The sequence below is a fragment of the Mesoplodon bidens genome, assembly GCF_964165515.1.
Source record: "Mesoplodon bidens genome assembly, chromosome: 10".
Taxonomy (NCBI): Eukaryota; Metazoa; Chordata; class Mammalia; order Artiodactyla; family Ziphiidae; genus Mesoplodon; species Mesoplodon bidens.
Genome location: NC_138172.1, coordinates 40,466,307 through 40,493,296, shown reverse-complemented (window position 1 = coordinate 40,493,296; position 26,990 = coordinate 40,466,307). Strand labels below are relative to the sequence as shown.

General features: G+C 38.0%; 1 protein-coding gene across 1 annotated transcript in view; it reads right to left on the bottom strand.

Moving 5' to 3' along the window:
• The window catches only part of SMARCC1 (SWI/SNF related BAF chromatin remodeling complex subunit C1), a 179,421-nt gene that overhangs the window by 92,983 nt on the left and 59,448 nt on the right, over window positions 1–26,990 (bottom strand). The window contains exons 9-14 of the mRNA XM_081247501.1: window positions 22,446–22,571; window positions 20,325–20,446; window positions 17,101–17,225; window positions 13,107–13,166; window positions 5,324–5,361; window positions 2,433–2,554 (exon numbers count right to left, since the gene is read on the bottom strand). Of these exons, the coding sequence (XP_081103627.1) occupies window positions 2,433–2,554; window positions 5,324–5,361; window positions 13,107–13,166; window positions 17,101–17,225; window positions 20,325–20,446; window positions 22,446–22,571 (593 nt within the window). The remainder of the gene's footprint in view (window positions 1–2,432; window positions 2,555–5,323; window positions 5,362–13,106; window positions 13,167–17,100; window positions 17,226–20,324; window positions 20,447–22,445; window positions 22,572–26,990) is intronic.

The window sequence follows — 26,990 nt, the reverse complement described above, 5'->3', positions numbered from 1 at the left end:
GCCTAAAACACTCTACAACTGAAACCAACTGTACATTTAGCACAAAGGTTTTGACATCAATGCTAATCAATATTTTTCCTGATGACACATTTTAGTTTCTCAGTGCCTTTCCAGATATGCAACATGTACAGAGATTAGGTGGGAAAGAGCAAATCAATAGCCTGTGAATACAAATAAAAGCATTCACTCTTTCATTATTTGGTAACATTTAAATTATTTGAATTGGATACTACCAAATACTATAAATAAAATGAATCACCTGGAAACTTACAGGAAGATAATTTCTAAGATGAATTTATGTTCCATAGATACATGTACAATTTCCAAGTTTATTATAAGGAGAATAACTGTAAGCAATTAATTATAAACTGGTCCTAATATAACTCTCATTGTTATGTTACAGGTTAGGAAGAGGCCACAAAGACAATTTCACCAAGAACAAAACAGACAAGAATGTTTAATCGCAAGCACTTTCTTTTTCAAAAATCTATGTTTGAAGTACTAGCAGCTGATTCCTTAGGTTCTGAGAATGAGTCAAGTAGTAGAAGGAGTGGGATATTTGGAATCAGAAAACCTGAGTTCTTCCAATTAGCAACTCTGCAACTTTGCACCACTTCAACTGAGGCTGTAGTTATCTATAAAATAGGGATATAACTAACACCTCTACTGGCCATCTAACAGCACACTTTGTGACGTGCAAAGATCACCACGCAAATGGAAGTGTTTCTGTAACCTATAAAAACCTAGAACACTATGTACTGTTACGACATTCCCCTTTTTTGAGGGGAGAATGCTAGTTTCTCAAGCCATTCTGAATCTTAATCTGTAATTACAAATAACAATAATGAAACTTCCAAATTTGAAAGTAATTTAACATAATAATCAATGTAATGAAGACTGACCTTCAAAGAAAAGCAATATACTTATTCTGTTTCAGTTTCTACTTATTCAAAACAATGAGGAACAGCATTCAGAGTTTGTTTTTAAAAGTATGCTGGGGGCTTCTCTGGTGGCGCAGTGGTTGAGAGTCGGCCTGCCGATGCAGGGGACGCGGGTTCGTGCCCCGGTCCGGGAGGATCCCACATGCCGCGGAGCGGCTAGGCCCGTGAGCCATGGCCGCTGAGCCTGCGCGTCCGGAGCCTGTGCTCCGCAACGGGAGAGGCCACAACAGTGAGAGGCCCACGTACCGCAAAAAAAAAAAAAAAAAAAAAAAAAAGTATGCTGAAAAGTCTCAATAGTAGAGGCCGTACATTGTGGTTTTGGACAAAAATAAGGTATGACTCAAATGGACCATCCACCCTATTCTTTTAAGTTGGTTTTAAAAGGTATATATATATATATATATATATATATATATATAAGCACAGGACCACGAGATTGTAAGGGCAGCATCACTAGACTAAATATACAGCCTTCCAATGAAAGTACCTTAAAGAAACTAACATCTATTTGGAGTTCTGGTACATACATTTAAAAATAAAAAACTGTCCAACAAAAATCAGCCTGACGTGAAAGTTACATTTCATAAGTAATCAATAAGTAAGATATGTACATCTCCATTTATTTCCAGCCATGTTCCAAGGATGCCACAGTGGCTGTGGTAAATGACAGGGAGGGTGCTGAAGAGGCTGTTTTCCTGAACTCTTTTACATGCCAGGGTTTATACAAGAAAGGGCTCCTGTTTCCGATTAACATGAAGCCTTTATTGGGTACTAAGATGAATTTTTCTTTAAATATTTCCATAATGTTTAAAAATCATATAATGAACATCAATATTTTATAACTATTAAATACTCAAGCATTTGCCTGTCTGAACTAAAACTGACTCCAAATGAGTCAGGTTCAAGTTTACAAAATTTTATAACCCTAAGTTACAACATAATAGTTTCTATCCCCAAGTAAAACAACCAAAAGAACACATTCCAAAGTTAAAATAACTTTCCATTCCCCTTCATCCAGTGTGACAGTGATTACTGATGAGGGGACCTGGGCAGAAGAGCACAATTTTTTTTTAAAATAAATTTATTTATTTATTTTTGGCTGCGTTGGGTCTTCGTTGCTGCATGCAGGCTTTCTCTAGCTGTGGTGAGCAGGGGCTACTCTTCATTGCGGTGTGCAGGCTTCTCACTGAGGTGGCTTATCTTGTTGTGGAGCACAGGCTCTAGGCACGCAGGCTTCAGTAGTTGCAACGCGTGGGCTCAGTAGTTGTGGCTCGTGGGCTCTAGAGTGCAGGCTCAGTAGCTGTGGTACATGGGCTTAGCTGCTCCATGGCATGTGGGATCTTCCTAGACCAGGGATTGAACCCATCCCCTGCATTGGCGGGCGGATTCTTAACCACTGTGCCACCAGGGAAGTCCTGAGCACAATATAATTTCAAGGAAAGTTTTCCCACTCCTAATTACCATGTTCACAGATGTAAGCGACCTACTCACCAGTTATAATCAAACCACGATGCATAGCTAGGAATAATAATGTGATTGGTCTGCTCTGTCACATTATCTTCACCAGGGTCAACTGACCGACTCTGATCACCTTTGCCAGGATCTTCATCTTCCTATAGAAAAGAAGCCAAAGTTCAGAGAAAGAGAACTACAGAGAGATATGGAATAGCTTTCAAACTTCTAATAGCAGGTTACACAAAATGCAGCTAGCTGATCCAATTTCAAGGACCAGGAAAACAAATTTCAAGTAAAAATAGCCTTTCACAGTTTTTAAGGTACCTTCACAAGATGTCCAGATAAGACAGCATATTTTATTCCTCCTTTTTACAGATGAGGGAATCAACTCATAGAAAGCCCAAAACTTTTTCCACAATAGCCTGCTACTTATTTGTCTAGTTTTACCTAATCTTAGAATCACAAATCTAAATTACTAGTTCTCAATTTATAAGGAGGTAACACAAGGACACTGAGACATAATGATAAGGTTTCCCCAATCCCAAAGATTGAGTACTAAGTATCTGCCAACAGCGGTATGTGCAATATCTCACTTATTCCTCACAATAACAGCAGGTACTGTTTATCATCTCTTTTGTGGATGAGAAAATCATGCACAGAGCTAACAAGACATAAACAGGATAAAACTCCAGAAAGCGCAGCTAGAGGGCCTACACTCTTAACCACTCTTACTGCTGAAAATTAGTTCTGACTTTTGTCACATTTATGGAAGGTTTTGCAAATGATTCCACCTAAAAACCTGGTTTTGCTAATACAATCATTTCAAAAAGTACTGCTTTAGGTCAAAACACAAGAACATTTTTTATGCTACCAGTAAACAGTAATAATTACTTTCTTTTTTTTGGTTGCATGTGGGATCTTAGTTCCCCGACCGAGGCCCACAGCAGTGAAAGCATGGAGTCCGAACCACTGGACCACCAGGGAATTCCCCCAGTAATAATTACTTTCAAATAATATTATCTAACATACGCTTTATATTCAAGGAGATCCAAGTGTCCCATAAATGTCCTTTACAGATTTTTCTCCTCAATACAGAACCTGATCAAGGAGTCCATATTATATATGGTATTCATGTCTTCTTAGTCTCCTTTAACCCCTGCCTCCTTTTTGGGAGAGATTTTATGACATTAGAATTCTTGAAGAATCCAGACCAGATAGCTTGTAGAGCATCTACCAATCTCTATTTATCACAATTATTCTTCATAATTAACTTCAGATTAAACATTTTCACAAAGAATACTACAGGAAATAAGTTTATTAACATTCAGATATTTTCAAGTTGTGTAGAGTTCTATCTATCAACCTTTTATCTGTGGTGTTTCTACTGTTTTTAATCTTATAAAATTCTTTTCTGTTAAGAAACCAGTCAAATTTTGCATCATACTCTTTTACAAAGGTTCCATAGTTTAGTTTCTACCTTTAACTTAAATCAACCTAAATTTCCTGCGTTATATTACTTTAGGTGAGGATCTAGTTACTGCTAGAAACTTAAGACAGTAGTTTCCTTAAGATCAATGAATATCAAAAAAAACTTTAATGTATGAAATCATCAAAGAAACTCTGGTTGTTACTTAAATGATGTTGAAACAAATGTGTTAATATTGATGACAAAGGTAAGGAATTTTATTTCCCAAACCAGGGAAGCTAGCAAAATCTATGCTCATGGTTAATTTGTTTCTGTGGCATAGGTTCTACAAATTCAATGTGATTCAATTCAGAAAATTTTCTTTATTCAGGAAAACTAGGGAGAGGCTGGTATTGAAATGAATAAAGGCTGACAGTCTACAGTTTAATCATCTCAGTGAGGAAAGCAGCAGGATGACATCATGGGACTGGTGTTAGAGTAACCACCTCTAACCATCTTAGGTTTAAGTTACATAACAGACTTGTCCATAGTTTCAAAAGTACTCCCACCCTTGGCATAAAAAAAGGGGGAGGGGGCGTTAATTCTTTGGTTTTCTATTTTGGTCTCCTTTATTGCCACCCAATACTTTCTACTCTAAAAGATGACATCTTTTTATGAATGTAATATTCATAAATGTTTATGAGTAGCTCTTTGAATAAAGAAGTTTGATTTTAAAGAAAAAAATCATAAGAACAGTTCAGCTAAAGAGCCATCTGTAGTAGAGTTTCTTGAAATACTTTTCCTTGAAATCCTGTCATGAATATTTTCATTTCATGACTGTGTACAAAACAACAATAAGTGTCACTATGGGGGAAGTTCTCTAACTCACTGAAAGAGGAAAAAAAGAACTAACCATTTTCAGCATTAAGCAAGTTATTTCAAGGAGATTAAGGATTAGTTACACATCTTAACACAGTTAGAGATGACAACCTGAATAAACAAGGTGCCATTTATTTAAAAAGAGAAATAAAACCTTGCCTAAAATCCAACACCATCCTACAGCCTAATTATTGACAGGTCTCTGCAGCAAAATTGATGAAACAGCAAGTAGCTGACTTTAAGGCTCAAAAAAGGTGAAGAGTATGATCAAAGGCTACATCAGTTGTGGACTGGGGCTGCACTAATAGAAATGGGAGTGAGAAAATCAAAGTAAGGCACAGTCCCTGCTCACCTGGAATATTGTGAAGCTCTGATTATTAACTTGCAACCAGGAGAGTAATGGAACCAGAAACTATAGCGTATGAGGAATACTACCTGGGAAAATGGCAAATTCTTCTTGATAAAATTTGGGGGGTGGGTCAAGAAAGACAGACTATTTTGGGCGTGTGTTAGGAAGAAATTAAAAAATCAGAAGGACCTCAAAATAGAATATTTCTAAGGAAACTTCCGAATCAGTGTTTCTACTGCTCGATACACAGGACCCTTAGAGTTACTGTTGCACCAGGCCTAACTAAATCATTACCTTTCCTCCTGTTGTGACTGTTTCTTCATCCTGCTCATCTGCAAAATCAAAACACGTAATTCATTTAACAGGTAAATGCTCTCTCGATTACCTGGAAACCTTAAGGTTTAAGGAATTGATACTGGCCAGAGAAAAGGAAAGAAACAGAGCATTATTAAAGCTAATTCACCTTGAATAATTCAGTAAATTAGAATTGTACACAGAAGCACAGAGATGAGTAAAAATTCAAAGCAAAAATCATTAAAATTCTCCAACAATATGGAACTTATAATTAAATACTATTTGGGCTACAATCTTAGTCATGATCTTACTTAATAATAGGTAAGGAACTTGGTTTGGGCTCTTGCCTCCAGAGGTTTAGTGAAACAAAGTAATGATATTTCAGATCCCAGAGGAAATGAGTAAAGAATGAGGAGTAAAGAAGGAGGTGATAATTAATCCCTACAAAGTCCTGGCAAGAGTGTTAATACCTTCTGAGGATAGGGGACTACAGGACCTAAATGTTAGTCTTGCAAAAGAACAAAGGCAAATCCATGTATAATTTAAACTAAGCAGCTGACTTCCATAGTGAAAAGTAAAAGTGCCATGGTGGAAAAGGTAAGAGGTTACAGCACAAATAATTACATGATTAAGTTCCTATAACATTTACTTTTTATATAATTATTATGACCCTTGGCAGTGACTAAGGCACTGTAAAGTTTAAAGAGAACATAAGGAAGCCATTGTTTTCATTATTCCTTCAAACAAATATTTCCAAGAATCTGCTATTTGAAAAGCACTAAATAAACAGCTTAGACAGGGGTCAGGATCTACAGCCTATACAAGCTACCTACATCTATACAAGCTAAATCAGGCCCACTGCCTGTTTTTGTATGGAATCTGGGAAATTGACTCTCAGTGTGTTCCTAGTCAATAGTTAACTGATAAGAAGGGTGGTTCGCTGTGCCTAGACTGTGCACAACGCAGCTTATGATAAACTTCTGCAGCCTGAAATTCTGGTATGTGTGAGGCAGAGGGTACCCTACATTGCCAGTAAAAACACTGATCTTAGACTCTCAAACAAGCTTCCCTAGGTGAAAACACTGCATGTGTGTTGCTGTGGGAAGGGTACACTCTGTGCGATTCCTCACGTAAAGGAGAGAGTGTAAGGAAGCCTGCACCCAGACTCTGCCTGTGTTATTTCCCCTTATGATCTGTTTATGCTTCCTATGTTGCTGTGATATATGTCAGCCGTGAGTACAACTATATGCTGAGCTCCATCAGTCCCTTCTAGAGAATCTCCAAACCTGGGGATGGTCTTGGGGATTCCTATCACACCTGCAAGTGAAGAATGATTTTTTTATTTTTAAATGATTAAAGAGAAAATCAATAGAAAAATAAATATACCATGACATATCAAAAATTAACTGAAATTCAAATTTCAGTGTCTATAAATAAAAGTTTTATTGGAATAAGCCATGATTATTTATTTATATATTATGAATGGCTGTATTTGCATTACAATGGCAAAGCTGACTAGTTGTAACTTAGACCTTATAGCCCAAAATGCCTAAAATATTTACTATCTGGCCCTTTTTAGAAAAGTTTGCCAACCCCTACTTTAGAGGATATAAGAAGATGAGTAGTATTTTAACAGGTTATAAGGAACAAGCCTTCAAACATTTAACTAAATTTTATGCACCAGCCACCGTCCAAGTGCTAAGGGCACAGGCTTCCCTGGTGGCCCAGTGGTTAAGCATCTGTCTGCCAATGCAGGGGACATGGGTTTGAGCCCTGGTCCGGGAAGATCCCACATGTCGCGCAGCAACTAAGCCCGTGTGTCACAACTACTGAGCCTACACTCTATAGCCTGTGAGCCACAACTACTGAGGCCCATGCACCTATAGCCCATGCTCTGCAACAAGAGAAGCCACAGCAATAAGCCCGCACACCACAAAGCGTAGCCCCTGCTTGCTGCAACTAGAGAAAAGCCCGCGTGCAGCAACGAAGACCCAGTGCAGCCAAAAATAAATAAAATAAAATAAACAAATAAATTTATTTTTTTAAATGCTAAAGACACAATGATGAACAAGAAAAAGTCCCTGTCTTTATGGAGTTTATATTCCAGTTAAAAGTGGCAGGAGATGGAAGAGAAAATAAACAAACAATAAGATATCAAATGTTGCAAACTGCTATACACAGAGGGAGGAACACTCCCGAGCTCATTCTACGAGGCCACCATCACCCTGATACCAAAACCAGACAAGGACGTCACAAAGAAAGAAAACTACAGGCCAATATCACTGATGAACATAGATGCAAGAATCCTCAACAAAATACTGGCAAACAGAATCCAACAGCACATTAAAAGGATCATACACCATGATCAGGTGGGGTTTATCCCAGGAATGCAAGGATTCTTCAATATACACAAATCAATCAACGTGATACACCATATTAACAAACTGAAGGAGAAAAACCACATGATCATCTCAATAGATGCAGAGAAAGCTTTCGACAAAATTCAACACCCATTTATGATAAAAACCCTCCAGAAAGTAGGCACAGAGGGAACTTACCTCAACTTAATAAAGGCCGTGTGTGACAAACCCACAGCCAACAACGTCCTCAATGGTGAAAAACTGAAACCATTTCCACTAAGATCAGGAACAAGACAAGGCTGCCCACTCTCACCACTATTTTTCAACATAGTTTTGGAGATTTTAGACACAGCAATCAGAGAAGAAAAAGAAATAAAAGGAATCCAAATTGGAAAAGAAGAAGTGAAGCTGTCACTGTTTGCAGATGACATGGTACTATACACAGAGAATCCTGGAGATGCTACTGGAAGACTACTGGAGCTGATTGGTGAATTTGGTCAAGTAGCAGGATGCAGAATTGATGCACAAAAGTCTCTTGCATTCCTATACACTAATGATGGGGAATCTGAAGGTGATATTGAGAAAACACTCCCATTTACTATTGCAACAAAAAGAATGAAATATCTGGGAGTAAGCCTACCTTGGGAGATGAAGGACCTGTATGCAGAAAATTATGGGACACTGATGAGAGAAATTGGAGATGATGCAGGTAGATGGAGAGCTACGCCATGTTCTTGGATTGGAAGAATCAACATTGTGAGGGTGAATATACTGCCCAGGGCAATCTACAGATTCGGTGCAGTCCCTATCAAACTACCACTGGCATTTTTCACAGAACTGGAGCAAAGGATCTCATGGTTTGTATGGAGGCACGGGAGACCCCAAATAGCCAAAGCAATCTTGAGAAAGAAAGGCAGAGCTGGGGGAGTCGGGTTCCCTGACTTCAGGCTGTGCTGCAGAGCTACGGTGGTCGAGGCAGTATGGTGGTGTCACAAAAACAGAGGTGTAGATCGGTGGAGCTGAGTGAAGGGCCCAGAGGTAAAGCTGTGCACATAAGGTCACCTTATCTTTGATAAAGGAGGTGGCGGGAGTGTACAGTGGAGAAAAGACAGCCTCTTCAGTGAGTGGTGCTGGGAAAACTGGACAGCTACACGTGGAGGAATGAAATTGGAACACTCCCTAACACCATACACAAAAATAAACTCAGAATGGATTGAAGACCTAAATGAAAGGCCAGACACTGTTAAACACTTGGAGGAAGGCATAGGCGGAACACTCCATGACATGGATCACAGCAGGATCCTTTTTGACCCACCTCCTAGAGAGAGGGAAATAAAAACAAAAATAAACAAATGGGACCTAATGAAGCTTAGAATCTTTTGCACAGCAAAGGAAACCATAGACAGGACAAAAAGGCAACCCTCAGAATGGGAGAAAATATTTGCAAATGAAGCAACTGACAAAGGATTAATCTCTGAAATTTACAAGCAGCTCATGCAGCTCAATATCAAAAAGGCAAACAACCCAATCCAAAAATGGGCAGAAGACCTGGGTAGACATTTCTCCAAAGAAGATAAGCAGATTGCCAACAAACACATGAAAGAATGCTCAACATCATTAATCATTAGAGAAATGCAAATCAAAACTACAATGAGATACCATCTCACACCTGTCAGAGTGGCCATCATCAAAAAATCTACAACAATGAATGCTGGAGAGGGTGTGGAGAAAAGGGAACCCTCTTGCACTGCTGGTGGGAATGTAAACTGATGCAGCCACTATGGAGAAGAGTATGGAGGTTCCCTAAAAACTAAAAATAGAGCTACCATACGACCCAGCGGTCCCACTACTGGGCATATACCCTGAGAAAACCATTGTTCGAAGGGAGTCGTGTACCACAGTGTTCACTGCAGCTCTATATACGGTAGCCAGGACATGGAGGCAACCTGGGTGTCCATCGATAGATGAATGGATGGAGGGGATGTGGCACATATATAGAGTATTGCTCGGCCATAAAAAGAAACAAAATTGAGTTGTTTGTGGCGAGATGGATGGGCCTGGAGTCTGTCATACAGAGTGAAGTAAGTCAGAAAGAGAAAAACAAATGGCGTGTGCTAACACATATGTATGGAATCTAAGAAAGGGAAAAACGGTGGTCATGAAGAGCCTGGGGGCAAGACGGGAATGGAGATGCAGATGTACTAGACAGTGGACTTGGGGATATGGGGAGGGGGAGGGGTCAGCTTGGACGAGGTGGGAGAGTGGCGTGGACATACATACACTACCAAATGTAAAACAGATAGCTGGTGGGGGGCGGCCGCATGGCACAGGGAGATCAGCTCGGTGCTTTGTGACCGCCTTGAGTGGTGGGATGGGGAGGGTGGGAGATGCAAGAGGGAAGAGATATGGGGATGTGTGTGTATGTATAGCTGATTCACTTTGTCACAAGGCAGAAGCTAACACACCATTGTAAAGCAATTATACTCCAATAAAGATGTTAAAAAAAAAAGAAAGAAAACTGCTAGCTATACAGAGACTAAAAACAAAATACCTTTTAGAGAGGAACTGGGTGGGTGGATCCTTCAGAGCAAATATAGAGGAAATCCTCTCTGAAAAGGTGACGTTTAAGCTGCAACTTGAGAGAAGGACAAAGCAAGCATTCGAGAGAGGAAGAAGCCAAATCAAAGAACCTCAGGTACGGATGTACCCCATGACTTCACAAAACTGTGAGCATGAACAGAAGCTGAGAGAAATGAGCGGGACACAAGAGCAGAGTGCAATGATACAAAGCTTAGCACTAAAGATAGACAGTCCTGGATCTGAATCTGTGCTCTCTCACTTAATAGCTGTACACTTAGGAACGTTACTGAATCCCTCCAGTCTCTATTTCCTAATCAATGAATCAGGGCTAACGTGGTTTTATGGAGAAACGCAAACATATGTAGCATGACGCCTGACAGGTACTCACGTAACATAAAGATGGACCCTGTTCCTTGATTTGTAAGTTAGAGACAAACATCCGCTAAAAGCAGACGTGGGGTAAGTTACAGCACTACCAACACTGAGTCATTCAACTCTGCAGAGGGACTATTTTTTTCTTAGAAAGTGACTAACAGAAAGAATTCTGGGTAAGGCCGTCAAAAATGAACTTTCGGTCCTTTGGGTCTTAGTAAACCAAAGGATAATCAACTTCTCACTAAATGGTGGTAGTACAATATAATGATTGAACTCTCTCTGGTCAACTTATACTATTTCATTTTATTTTAACAGATTTTCATCCCTGAAGGAGTTTGGTACCCAACGGAAATAGACTTCTGATAATACAAAAGTAAGAGGGGCACCCTTCATTCTGACTCCTAGATGGTAATACTCAATAAATGTTCTCTTCCTCCTTATAGATGTGGGTAAATACACTCTCACCTCAGCCCCTGAATCTTGACCTTCCAGAGATCTCACAAAAGAAAGAAATGACTGGGTATACTTGGCTCAGCGACATATAAGGCAAAATATGGATCAGTTAAAAAACAAACAACTCTGAACAATAATTCTCAGCTGATGGATCAGTCACCCTTGGCATGGTTCAGGTTATAGCCAATACAGAAAGTCAGATGCTTAAATGATACATGGGAAGCCTGTTGGTCCCTGGATGAAAGGCCAGGACAACAATTTCAAATTCCAAAGAGCCAAACTCTCCAGCTATGGTCAGCAGCATCCACAGCCACAGCACTCCTGATTGAGACCTCAACTTGTTCACAAATACAATGGGAACATATCCTATACCCTATACACCAAAACTTTTAATCCAGTTGGAACCCCATCCTTTTCCTAAAATTGGCTTCAATTTGACTCCCCTGATAAAATCTACGACAAAAATACTCTAATAGTCACATCACTTTTAAAAAGACAATTGTCCACTCCCTTAAAACTACAGAATTATTCTTTTTTGGGATATAAGTTTAAAAATATAAACTATCATTCTATTTAACAAATTGTCCCAGTGAAGAGTATTCAAGTCTTAACAATATTTTACCCTTTCACATTATTAAGAATATAAAACAAAAGACTGTTTATAGTTAGTTTTTGCTTTCTTGGTCTTCAATTCAGTGGATAAGTGACGGCTGTATCACAGGTGATATAAACTTATGGAAAATGAAAATTACTACTAGTTACTAAAGATCCATATTCTACTAATAATGTTAAAAACAATTACGATAGAAGGATTTTGACAGTATCTTTTTTTTTGTTTATTTTGTTGACCTAATAACACCTTTATATAAACTGTCATCAAGACAATTTTCTGCTTTACTTTCAACTTAACCAAAAATAGAATCACCCACTGATGTACAATGACAGGCTTTATGCCAGAAAAAGCAGGATGTATTTAGTGAAATGAAGTAGAAAAACTCTCCCAAACACACACTCATGTCTGCCATCAAGAATCACAGCAGTTTATCTGAAATACAGAATTCACTTGACTAGGACACAGTGAAATACAAGTCTCATGTTCCACATAAGGAGATCCTGAAAATCCCTATTAGGTCTAAAATCCCATCAATTCATAAATTTAATATATACTGAAAACATGAGGATCCCCTTTGATTTTTACAAATGGAGAAAGTAAATGAGATTATATATATAACTTTCAGGAACAAAGATGTTTAAAACTATCCTTACTTTTAAAAACTAGAACAAGTGACTACCCTCAAAGCACATCCAAGAATTAGACCTTACTTGTGAAAGTGTACTCTATAACTGGAAAATACAGTAAAAGGATGATGTGACTCTCATTTTATCCCGTTAAGGAAATTTTCTCTTTTTTAAAATATTTACTTATTTGGCTGCACTGGGTCTTAGTTGCGGCATGCGGGCTCTTAGCTGTGGCATGCGAACTCTTAGTTGCAGCATGCATGTGGGAACTAGTTCCCTGACCAGGGATCAAACCCTGGCCCCCTGCATTGGGAGCACAGTGGAGTCTTAACCACTGGACCATCAGGGAAGTCGCAAGGAAAGTTTCTGTTGGCTTACAAAGTATTAACAGTCAACAGATTTTAGGTCTGAAGACACAAAATCAATTTGCACACGTTGTGAAACAAATACTTCAGGCAGATTATAAAAAGTGCTCTAATTATAACTGTTTCTTTAAAACTGAGATATTCTGATTTAGATATAATATTACCACCTTTGCTAGTTTGTAGGAAGACATTACGCTCTGAGAGAGGCAGATCAGTAAGAATGGAGAGAGTGGATCATAAGAAATTAAATTTCCTAATATGGTAGCAAACTAAACAACAACGGTACTAACATAGCCATAGATAATATCTGTGCTAGAAAGCATAGCATCTGAAATCTCTCAGTAAAGAAAGGATTATCAAGGGAGCTGACATATTCAAGAGACAAAACTGTACAGATTTTCTGATTTTTACCTAGATCTGCTACAGTTCCTCCTTTAACAGGTGTATTTTCACTATCTTTCTTTGGGTTTACTAGAAAGAAAGAAAAAAAAAGAATTATGTTTTAGGGGGAAAGTTCAACTTGTTTTTAAGAAAACAGAATAGAAGATTAAAAAATACACGACTCTCACTGCATCTCCACCATCATTCAGTACTTACCTTTGTGTAAAACCTACTCCCCCTTCATGTAAAAACCGCAAGCCCAGCTGAGAAACATTAACACTTAACGTAACAGACAATATTCTGTAATTAAATAAGCAGCAATTTTTTTCATCATAAAAGCAAACAATACAGAAATGCAGAGAGCAAACCCTGAAAAGAACCTTTCAACCCCTTTACCAAAAGTATTTTTTGTGGTTTTTTTGTGCACCTGTGGATTCCCATTTCTGTGCCATTCATTAAGACAGACAAATTGAGGGAGAACCAATACCTTTTATACATCTATGTAGACTTCAAAACATTCTGAGGGTTTTAAAATCTTACAGATATAAAATTATCATACTGTGCTTATTTCCTTAGTACTTTACTTTTCTACTTTTGTACTTAGGTTTCTACTTTTGTAACAGTGTGCCTGTGGGATCTTTCCATGTATTTTTAGTTACGTCTCTTTCATTTTTAATAGACACTCTGTCTCCATGAGTGGATCATGAGGTAACTAGCCCTATGTCAATGGAAACTTTATTTATTTTCAATTTTTCATTACTGTGTAATCAACATTCTTTTATAGTTATCTTTATGCATGCATGTAATTACTTAATATGGATTATGAAATTAAAACTGTTATTGTACAGTTTTTTAAATTTAATAGATATAGCCAAATTGTGTTAAGTGCCTTCATCAATTTATACTCCCATCAATAGCATTTGAGAGTACTCACTTCCTCAAAACAGTTGTACTTTGGGAATCATCTACTTTCTAAGTTTTGGAAATCACATGGATGAAAAGTTACTTTAATGATTTACATATCCTTGGTTATGTGAGATTAAGCATCTTTTCATACATTTATTGATCCCAGGTTTTTTAATAAAATTACCAGTACATAATACTTTGTACTTTATTCCATAAGGTTTAAGAATCTTTATACATATTTAGGGTTTTAATTCCTTGTTTGTTAAATGGGTAATGAATATTTTCTCTAAGACTAACACTTGTTTAAAGTACATTAGTATTTGGAAATTTACTTTTATAGTTTTGTTTTTATTTTATTTTTTTAAACTAATTAATTAATTTATTTTTTGGCTGTGTTGGGGGCCACGCGGGGTCTTCGTTGCTGCGCGTGGGCTTTCTCTAGTTGCGGCGAGTGGGGGCTACTCTTCGTTGCAGACTGCGGGCTTCTCATTGCAGTGGCTTCTCTTGTTGCGGAGCACAGGCTCTAGGCACACAGGCTTCAGCCATTGTGGCATGCAGGCTCAGTAGTTGTGTCTCGCAGGCTCTAGAGTGCAGGCTCAGTAGTTGTGGCGCATGGGCTTAGCTGCTCCGCGGCATGTGGGATCTTCCCGGACCAGGGCTCGAACCCGTGTCCCCTGCATTGGCAGGCGGATTCTTAACCACTGCTCAACCAGGTAAGTCCCTACAGTTTTGTTTTTAAATTGAGCACTTTAATCCACCTGAAGTTTAAATTCTTATATAAGATACAAAGAAGAATACTAAAATTTACAGGACTTGTGGAACAGTCTGATCTTTTCCCATATATTTGTGTTGCTAAATTCATAATAATTTAAATTTATTCACAAATATAGATCTACATTTGAATTTCCCATTCTATTTTTTTCTTTTTTTGGCTGCGTTGGGTTTTTGTTGCAGCATGCAGGATCTCTCATTGCGGGCACAAAGGCTCTTCGTTGCAGCACGAGAGCTTCTCTGTAGTTGTGGCGTGCTGGCTCCAGGGTGCGTGGGCTCTGTAGTTGTGCTTGAGCTCCAGGACGCATGGGCTCTGTAGTTTGCAGCACTGGGGCTCTCTAGTTGAGGTGCTCGGGCTCAGCTGCCCCGCAGCACGTGGGATCTTAGTTCCCCAACCAGGGATAGAACCCGTGTCCCCGCACTGGAAGGCAGATTCTTTACCACTGGACCACCAGAAAAGTCCCTGAACTGGCCATTCTATTCCACTGATGAATGCAGCCGAATCTTGTGTCTAAACCATACTACATTAATTATTATAGCTTCCCAGTTTTATATGGCTATCTCTTAGGACTATCACCACCTTCATAGTTTTTATTTAAAATTATTCTTTTGATTGCCTTTGTGAATTTTCTCTTCTATATGACCTTTAAAATATATTTGTGTGGTTTTTATTGCCCAATTTTGTATAACACGGTGAATTTTAGAAACTCATATAACATTATAGATGACTATATTTTTCATTTCTTAAAAATACAAATGACTACTTAAAAAAGAACAAAAAAGAAAAATGTAGGGATTACAACACACATCAAAGTAAAATACATGAAAACATTACAAGACACGAGAGGGCATAGGTTAAACTATATTACAGTAAATTTCATACATTTTTATCTCAACTAGACAACGATTCTAAATTGATTTGATAAATTAAGGATATATTATATACTGTAAGCCCTAGAGCAACCACTAAGAAAAATATAGCTAAAAAGCAAATAGAGAATAAGAAAATCCATACAGACAGGAAGTAGTATAGTGGTTGCCAACACATGGGGAAAGGGAATAATTTGGACTAACTCCTAATAATTACAGAGTTTCTTTTCACAGGGATGAAAACATCCGGAATTAAGACAGTGGTGATGACTGCACAACACAGTGAGTTTACTAAAAACCATTGGAGTGATTAAAATACACTTTAAAATGGTGACTTTTATGCTCTGTGAAGTTTAAAACTATGCTATATTTAGGGACTTCCCTGGCGGTCTAGTGGTTAAGACTGCTCTTCCAATGCAGAGGGCATGGGTTCGATCCCTGGTTGGGGAACTGGGATCCCACATGCCGTGCTGCATGGCCAAAAAAACCACAAAAAAACAAAACTATGCTATATATAAAAGAAACAAAATAAGTTCGAAAAGAAAAGAAAATAGCGAGGGGCTAGAATAGAACATTAAAAGCTAAAGAGGAAATGAGAGGGACAAATGGGAAAAGAAAAGCATGATTGTAAACTTAAACCCAACCGTATAGATAATTATGTTACATTTAAGTGGACTACATACTCCAATTAAAAACAGAAAATGTGTATATTGGGGGAAAGAACTAAGTCTCCACAAATTGATGTTTAAAAGCAATGCTTTACATAATTAGAGTGAAAGTAAAAGAATGCGGGAGAGGTACAAATTGAAAACATAAAATGTAAGAAAAAATTTATAGGACTGCTGAAGTCTTAAGTACAGTGGGGACTAATAAAACATAGAAATTTAATGAAAAGGATGTGGTGAGATGAGGCTTTATTATTATCAGAGAACCTAGATTTCAAGACAAGCACTATTATGGCACCTAGAGTCATGATACAAGCCTCAATTCATCAGAAGAACAACGATGATCTAGATGTATATGCCCTTAAACAGCAGAGCTTCAAAGTACAGAAAATACAGGAAGAAAAAAATTTAACAGGAATAAAGGGACAAACAGACAAATCCACAATCACAGTTAAAAAGGTCTAACATCTGCCTCCCAATAACTGATTTAAATAGGTTGAATTGTGCATAGATACGTACTCCATTTTTTCATACGTATATTGATTCTGTTGGGATTTTAAAACCATTAACTTTAAAGCATTACTAAATTTCGAGAATTTTTGATCACTGTGTATTCCCGATAAATAGCAAAAGTATACCAAAAGATAGGAAAAGAGGGAATTTCACATATGTTAACCTTAAAGGGGGAATCTATTAGTATTTGAACGTTAAGAACTGGAGACACAGAGCAAGAAGTGAATCATCCCATGGCACCGCTGAGAATAATTAAATCACGTCTAACACTCTCATAGTCTAGGCAAAAGGATACAAACCATTTTTTGGAAGAACAACCTCCTCTATGTTGGGTACAGGTGTTGGGTCTTCCATGTCCTTGGTAAGATCTTCTTGCTCATCTTCCTCTTTCTGACTTCTCCGCTTCCCATAAAGACTAGCTTGGCTAAAACATAAAAGATACATAATCACAAACAAGACTGACGATAGCTACTTACAGCAAACAATTTCAGAGGCTTTAACTACACTGTTAGAGAATCTACGTTCAGAATCACTTCAAAAGACAAACAGAAATAAAAAAAATTAGATACATTCCCCAAATTACTTCTAACCAGTCAAAAGGAAAAGAAAACTTATAAGGCACAAGAAATGACCACAGAAATTCTGCAATACAAATTTGCAGACAGTATCCTAAAAGGTGCTTAGTGTAATAAAAAAATATCTGCTATGGAAATACAGCACATATTTTATCTCAGATCATAAAGAAGCACTTACATAAGAAATTTTCTCAAAGGTATATACAAAAAACTGCTTTTTGTTTTTTTTGGTTTTTCGTATTTTCCTAGCTCTTTGTATCATCCAAACATCAGGAACTGCAAAGTAAAATCACTTAGGACGGTACTAACTTGTATTTTGTAAAAATTGCCATTGTTCTGGGCTTCCCTGGTGGCACAGTGGTTGAAAGTCCGCCTGCCGATGCAGGGGACGCGGGTTCGTGCCCCGGGCCAGGAAGATCCCACATGCCGCCGAGCGGCTGGGCCTGTAAGCCATGGCCGCTGAGCCTGCGCGTCCGGAGCCTGTGCTCCGCAACGGGAGAGGCCACAACAGTGAGAGGCCCGCGTACCGCAAAAAACAAACAAACAAAAAAATTTGCCATTGTTCTTTCACCACCTGAATTCAATCAAATCAACATTTATTTTTAAAACTAACACATGCCAGGGCTTCCCTGGTGGCGCAGTGGTTGAGAGTCCGCCTGCCGACGCAGGGGACACGGGTTCGTGCCCCGGTCTGGGAAGATCCCATGTGCCGCGGAGCGGCTAGGCCCGTGAGCCATGGCCGCTGAGCCTGCACGTCCAGAGCCTGTGCCCTGCAACGGGAGAGGCCACAACAGTGAGAGGCCCGCATACTGCAAAAAACAAAAACAAAAACAAAAACAAACTAACACATGCCAGAAAGCATATTAAAGTTCAAACAAGAATGGAATGATTCCTTACCTTGAGGAATTACAGGGAATTCAGGACAGAAATCATTAACTACCTCATATAATGTGATGTGTACCAATACAAAGAAATGAATACAAGGACCACAAAAATACAACTCAGAGAAAGAGAACTGTAACAATTTGCTAAAAAGTTGGCAATGTTTCAGGATGATGAGTAAAAGCATAAAAGCTTAAGAAAAAAAATTTCCCGTTTTGGGGTAGTCATCTAGAATACACCGGCAAGGGAGGCAGAATGGAGAAAGAGCTTGCTGAGTCCTCACACTGCTGAGAGAACGCTCCAAGTTCTCTTTTTAGAGGGACAACATGTTGGCATAGGTTAGAATAAGGTATACAGAGTAAAAAAAATTTGTTTAATAAAAATTACATGACAATTTTTTTAAGCCTATGAAACTAAAGGTGGCAAGGACGTAAAATACTTCAAAATGAAGAAAAGATGCAGGGAAGATGAATATAACAAATGTTAGGAAAACAGGTTTCAAGATGTTTTAGTTAAATAGACTATTCTAAGGGGAGACTTAAATGAGCAAAGTCCTGCTCATTAGAAGGCAGATGCATTCAAATAAAGGACGCGCATACATTTATTTTGGGAAACTAAATTTGGTGGGTTTTATACTCAGAGTAGAGGCTAAATGACACCACTGTGAGCATCCCAGACATCACATTTTGGTTCTGTGACCACTCATGTCCTGGCACCATCTTAGCCCATGAAGGGGAGAGTAGCACATCGATTTCAGGCCCGGAAACATTTGGAAAAGTTGTTATGATATTCTTTACAAGGATCTCAGGTAGCTCTGAAATCTCTAAACATCAACAGTAAGTTTCAGAATGCAAGTTTAAGAGATAAGTTTACCCTCAATAATCCCCAAGAAAAACCTATTTTGTTGTTTTAATTTTTCTGTCACAGTACATGTGACTTGATAAAATAACAAAACTCTTTTTATAACTGTAACTGACTCATTATTATTATTTATAAAACTGAATAAGAGTTTCTTAGCTTCCCTAAAAGCTTCTACGCATGGTTAAGAATGCTTCAAGTAAACTTACCCTTCAAGAAATAACATGATTCAAGGCATGTTCTGGGCAACAAAAGGAAATTTGGCTAGAGAAGAAAGTCACAAAAGGAAGCTGATGGAGAGAAGATGACTGCACTGTAAAGATCTACTTGACAACAGCCAGAAAGTTGACAAATTTACTACCACATGAAAAGAATAAATTTTGCAAACTGTCATTTTCTAAAACTAAACTATAACCTCTGAAAAATTGCTTAAAATATATTTTGAGGGACTTTCCTGGTGGTCCAGTGGTTAAGATTTCGCCTTCCAATGCAGGGGGTGTGGGTTCGATCCCTAGTAGGGGAGCTAGAATCCCACATGCCTCCCTGCCAAAAAAACCAAAGACCTAAAACAGAAGCAATATTGTAACAAATTCAATAAAGACTTTAAAAATGGTCCACATCAAAAAAAAAAAAAGTCTAAATATGTTTTGAGCTAGACAAATCATAAAATTATTATGTACTGTCTATCATTTATAGGTATCTACTTCAGGCCAGGCACTGTGCAAGGTCTTTAAAGTCTCACTTAATCCTCACAATAGAAACCTCTATTCAATAGAAACCACAATCTCTACTCAAGTAAGATTCACTAAGTACAAACGTGACTTACTGAATAAGGCACTACACTGCTGCAATTTGCAGAATATGGAGCAGACAGAGGTTCAACTCCTCTATAAGTCATTTGGATCATGTATGGGACAGGTGGTAAAACTGGAGAAAGACAGTAACTCTGGTGAATATAATTTCTTAAATTCCTTACCAGTCACACTTCTCAATACATACATTGATACAGAAAAAACGTTCTATTCAGAGATAGAAATGTATAAAAATGACATAAGATGCCCATCAGATAACATCCCATAACAAGACGAGCTATCAAAGCAAAGACTTAGAACCAAGTCAAAGTAAGACAAATGTCCAATGTAAATGTAAAAATCTGCAAAGTTCTTTAGTCTGTTTCAGTGCCTTCTGAATCATGTTGCAGTTCTTACCCTTTCTTCCCGCTCTTCTTCCTGGATTCTGTGGGTGTGGGAGGTGGAGGGGAAGGTGAATGTTTCCTCTTTCGAGCATTAGCTGATGCTTTTCTATCTCTTCTCTCTGGACTTCGGACTGGCTAGGAAGAAGTAAATGGAAGTAAATATCAGGTAGCTTTGCTGACTCCTCAGTTTCTACAAACCCTTGTCCAAAGGTGAGTTTTCACAAAGGTAATACCAAACACAATGGTGCAGAGGAAATGAAAGGCACAACATTAAGCATCCTGGACCATAAGCAGCCAGGAGACTTTCCCTGACCTTCCAGGTGATGCATCATCAATGGATATATTAGAACCATCCCACAGGTATTCAAACTATGCTACAAAACAGACATGCCCAAACCCCTCACAACTAAAAACTGTTCCTGTTCAAATTCTGTGTTCCCAGGTGGGAAAAGCATTTTCAATAACCACTGGAAAAATATGAAACACATGCTATTAAATTAATGAAATACAAAGACTGGCTGAATGATCTTGTGAAAATGTACCAGAAACTACTCCTAGTTCATCACTAAAAGGAATTTAAGAGAAAATGACTCAAAAGAGGTAAAATTTTACAAGATTTCAATTTATGATTTAAAAGTCAACCCACAGGCGTAAAACTATCCCTATCTGCAGATGACATGATCTTATATATGGATAACCCCAAGGAATCCACAAAAAAACTATTAGAGCTAATAAACGAGTTCAGCATAGTTGCAGGCCATACATCAATATACAAAAGTCAGCCTGTAGATGATAAATTTAATACCAATTCAGTAAAACAGACAATAAAGAAAATACACCTAAAATGATCCAAAGTATTGCATCTGAGGTTGAAAAACGAATCAGAGATTAAAACATCAATTAAACATTAATGATTGGGACTTCCCTGGTGGCGCCGTGGTTAAGAATCCGCCTGCCAATGCAGGGGACACGGGTTCAAGCCCTGGTCCAGGAAGACCCCACATGCCGCGGAGCAATTAAGCCCGTGTGCCACAACTACTGAGCCTGCACTCTAGAGCCCGCGAGCCACAACTACTGAGCCCGTGTGCTGCAACTACTGAAGCTGGTGCACCTAGAGCCTGTGCTCCACAACAAGAGAAGCCACCACAATGAGAAGCCTGTGTGCCGCAATGAAGCATAGCCCCCACTCGCCACAATGAGAGAAAGCCCACACGCAGCAACAAAGACCCAACGCAGGCAAAAAAAAAAAAAAAAAAAAAAAATCCAAAGCAAATAGGGATAAACTAAAAATAAAAAGATATGAAAAAGACTCAGTTTTTAAATATTTTTCTTAAAGATAAAGAATATATGGTGTGTGACAGACTTTTAGTAAGAAAGTCTTGGGGCTGAAAATAGGTATGAAAGAACTACACTTTCTAAATTATTGGTTAAAAGTATATGTCTCAAAGGTTTTTTTCAAAAAACTAAAATACAAAACCAAAAGCAAAAATCTTAAGTGTCCCCAATGAAAAAAGACTTCCGGAATCACAGGTGTCTATCTGAAGCTGTCATAACCCAACACTAACACATCTAAGCCTTCTCCTCAGTCTCAAGTCTTCCTCTAGTGACACACCCACCTCCCAACTTGTGACTTATAAAGAAACACAGATAAATATTTAAATGGTTGGGCTTCTTAAAGGATTAAAGAGTATTAAATGTCAAGTCCCCCTACCTGAAAAAAGGACTGAACTGTAACTATGAGACCTTTAAGGCCTATACTTTATACAAACTACTATATGTTCCTTAACAAAGCTATTAAAAAATATTAAAACTAAATCAGTTTTCCCTTGGAAAATGAACAGCTAAGTTAAATTAGACTGTGATGACATTTGGTTCACAAAATTAATACTCAGATCTAGAGAACAAAATCAGTTGTACTACCTTGCACACTGCATGGGCTACTTTAAATCTTAATGACCCTCTGAGATTCTCATGCCCCTTTTTGGGGGATGCCAGCTCCTGAGATGGTTGTTATGGTCATTTAGTAACTTTAATATACACTTGATGGCTGAGAGTTTATTAATGAAGATTTGATAATATTCAGGCCAAGAAAGAAGAAAACACCAAGTGAGAAAAATGGTGCCAAACCAAATACCTCTTCATTCTTTGTTGAAATTCGCTGACGAAAACTCACGGGCTTCCTGCTCTCATCCACCTCATAATCCTCCTCATTCATCCATTCATTGAAAACATCAGTGTCCAAAATCCATTTTGCATGAACCTAAAATCACATCAAAGCATGAATATCTACATAAATAATAAATCACTACAGTTTTTAAAGTATTCAAAATGAAAGTAGCTGATTTATTACACTCAAAGCCTCAACTGCATAGAACAGTTTAAAAATACGACTATTAGGGCTTCCCTGGTGGCGCAATGGTTGGGAGTCCGCCTGCCGATGCAGGGGACACGGGTTCGTGCCCCGGTCCGGGAGGATCCCACATGCCGTGGAGCGGCTGGGCCCATGAGCCATGGCCACTGAGGCTGAGTGTCCGAAGCCTGCGCTCCGCAATGGGAGTGGCCACAACAGTAAGGGCCCGTGCACCGCAAAAAAAAAAAAAAAAGACTATTAGTGACATATGAGTGGCAACTTAACCATTTCAATTGTGATTCCATGTCTTTTACTGAGTAAACAGTAAAAAAAAAAAAAAAAAAAGCAAGACTGGTTTTGTGTAGACTGAGGCTTTGATAACCAAGACCCTGAAATTAGATAATCATGTCATCTTTTTTCTTTATTTCAGTTTAATTTAGGTGTAAATGAAAAATAAAACTGTAAGATATTTAAGGTGTACGTTGTGATTTGATATACATACACATGGTGAAAGGATTCACCCCCCCAGCAAGTTAATATATCCATCCCCTCACATATTCATCTTGCGTGTGCACGCGCGTGCACATGAGAACACTTAAGTCTACTCTTTTAGCAAATTTCAACTTTACAGTACAGTGTTATCAACTTTTGTCACATTTGACATTAGCTCCTCAGACCTAATTTATCTTATAGCTGAAAACTGGTACCCTTTTACCAACCGTTTCCTATTTCTCCTACCCCCCAATTCCTGGCAACCACTTTGCTACAGTTTCTAGGAGTTTGACTTTTTTTTTTTCCTTAAAGATTACACATCATGCAGTACTTGTATTTCTCTATTTGGCTTATTTCACTAATTGTGGCATCTTCATCTTCACAAAAATCAGTGACAGAAACATTCAAAGGCAAAAGGCCAAAGTAAATCATTGCTTTAGGCATAAAAAATGTCTCTAGGTTTATACATTCGATAACATTCTAAGAAATGATGAAAGAGGACATCTACTGACATGTTGCCCAGCCCTGTCAAGTACACATGGTGCTCTAAAGAGGCCTTTCAGGGACAGCCAAAGTTGGGACAGGGTGGAGAAGTGAGAGTCAGATTTGGGGTTCTTCGCAGTCCTTTACATGGCCACTTCTTTCGTTTTTGTTTTTGTTTTTGTTAATGTTTCTAAGAATAAAAGGAAGGGTTTTCTGGATGTTATATAGATACACATGTAGATACAGATATATACAGATATTTAAACCACAGGCCTAGCCTCTATAATACTTCTATTTATTCAACAGTATTTCTCAAAGTGAGCACAATTGGAATTGGGGACTAACTTCTTTCCTGTGTGGGACTGCTGTTCGGTCATGGGTGGTGTGTGTGTGTGTGTGTGCGCGTGTGTGTGTGTGTTGCAATTAACATGCCCAGTCAAGAATCATTAAAATACTAACATGAGAGCAAAGAGAGCAAAAGAGAGCAGCAACTACAGCTATGAAGCCTTCAAGAAGTAAAAACCTACAACATGGCAATCACTAAGAGACTATATGGACTTGCCAATAAAAATATTTTGTCAATCTAAGCTCCCCACTGCTCCCCGCTTGTATTTTAAAAAAAGGAAACATTACTACATTGGTTGTTAAGGATATTGCCTGAATCATATAATGCTTTAAGAAGGACATCGACCTGACTACATGCCTCTTTTCCTCCCAAAACTAGAGCTACACAGTAACACACACAAACACAAAATTAATACCCATCAAGGAGAATACAAGACCTTAAATAATGTAACTCGAAAAGACTCCTATATATATAAATTATGAGAATGGGATATATAAATAGAGCACGAGAAACCTTAAGCTAATTAGAGAAAACATCTATTTAAAGCCATAACTATGTTCAAGAAAAGGGTAAATTAATTCAGTGATGTAATTAATTGCAGAAAAATTTAATTCAGTAATTCAGAAAAATTTATGTCACAGCATTTGAAAACATAATAGTCTTTTCCAAATTATTCATAAGTATGTATATATTTTAAAAGTAGAGCTGAATATTCACATTGTACATTCTTTACTATCCAGAAGACCCTGAGAGAATTCTCTTGAGGAAGTATGTTAGGACAGTAAGGACAACTAATAATCATTTGTGCCAGGCACTCTGCTGAACACCTTACATATAATATGATATTGTTTAATCCCACTAAGCAAGGCAGGTTAGTCTCTCCAGTTTTCCAAATCAGCAAACTGGGGCACAGAGTGTCAGCAAGCTGCCCAGTTACTTAGCTACCAAGAGGCAAAGCTTTGCACAGAGCTCTGCCTAAGCTCTTATGCCACTATGCTCTATTACCTGTCTCATAAAAACACCTTAGGGTCAGAATAATATAATAGGTTGTGCAACCTTCAGCAAAATTATCTAACTTCTGTAACCCAGTTTCCTTACCTATGAAATGATACGATGGTAAACTCTGCTATCAAGCCCAGTCCTAAACTTCTGACAACTATGATCTTCAACATAGTATGTTTCTAAAAATCCTTTCGTAATACTTTACAATGTTATGTGGCTCACAAGTCATACAGTTTATCCCTTTAATCAACATTTTTTTCCAAGTTACAACTTAACTCTGTTTGACTAGACAGATGTCTAGATTTGACTACACACAAAGATATATGTTTGAAACTGCTAGACAATGCTGGAAGCTGAGTAGTTCTAACACCAGAGAGCACAGTTCACATTTTTTTCAAGTTTTCAATGAGAATAGTTTGGTTATAACCTCTCAGATTACATTTAAAGGTAGTTATTGTTGTTGTTTAAAATCATCTTCCCTGAAGATAATGGGACAACACAAATATAGCAGGAATTGGTATGCTTTTTTTTTGGGTGGGGGGGGAAGGGGTCAGATACTAAATATTTTAGGCTTGCAAGCCATATGTTCTCTGTCTCTACTCAACTCTGCTGCTGTAGTGCGCAATCAGCTACAGAAAATACATAAATGAATGGGTTTGGTGGTGATCTAATACAATTTTATATACAAAAACAGGTGGCTATAATTTGCCAACCCTTGTAAAATGAAAAGTAGTTTTATCCAACTGACACTCCATATATGAGGTTTAATAGAGAAAAATTTTCCAAAAATATACATTAATTACTATATGATCATTCTGAGATGACCAATGAAATGTGAAGAAAATTATACAACTTAACTGAAAGATATAAAAGACCTAAATAAATTGCCTCCACAAATTGAGAGGCTCAGTATTATAAAGATATCAGTTTTCTCCAAGTTGTTCTACAGATTAAATTTAATTCCAATCAAAATCCCAATGAGTTTGTTTAATATGGACCTTAACAAGCTGATTCTAAACTTTACACAAAACAGCAAAGACCCAAAAGACTCCTGAAGAAGAAAAAAGTGGGAGTACTCAAGTCAGAACAAATAACTAATAAAACTTTATTTAATAGAGTCAAGAAACAAATCACGACATACATAAAAATTTACTTTTAACAGAAATGGCCTGGATCAGTGGGGAGAGAAATCCAGCTTCAATATTTTTCCACCCTGAAACTATAGCTGATCTAACACCATATGGGGAAATTTTTTTTCCCTACATCATAACATGTTTAAAAATTAATTCCAGGTAGATTAAAGATCTTTATATATGAAAGGCAAAACTAAAGAATTTTTAAAGATGATTTAAGAAAATATCGTGATGACCTTGGGATAGAAAACAAAAAGGTAAGCTACTAGGAAAACCTATTTTTAAAATTTTTATTTTGTAATAAATTTATTTATTTGATTTTATTTTTTATTTTTGGCTGCATTGGGTCTTCGTTACTGCACGTGGGGGCTTTCTCTAGTTGCGAAAAGCAGGGGCTACTCTTCGTTGTGGTGCGCAGGTTTCTCATTACGGTGGCTTCTCCTGTTGCGGAGCACGGGCTCTAGGCACGCGAGCTTCAGTAGTTGCAACGTGGGCTCAGCAGTTGTGGCTCGCAGGCTCTAGAGAGCAGGCTCAGTAGTTGTGGCACACGGGGTTAGCTGCTCCACAGTTATGTGGGATCTTCCCAGACCACAGTTCGAACTCGTGTCCCCTCCACTGGCAGGCAGATTCTTAAGCACTGCACCACCAGGGAAGCCCAGAAAACGTATTTTTAACACAGGTAACTGGTGATGTAACCACACATGTTAGTATGCAGAATATCTAAAGAACACCCACAAAGAAAAAGACAACGCAATGGAAAAAAAAAAAAGCAAAAGGTGGAAACAAGCACTTCATAGAGGAAGAAACACCAAAGGTCAAAGAATTCATGAAAAGATGACAAAGCTATTTGGTAATAAGAGAAATACAAGTTAA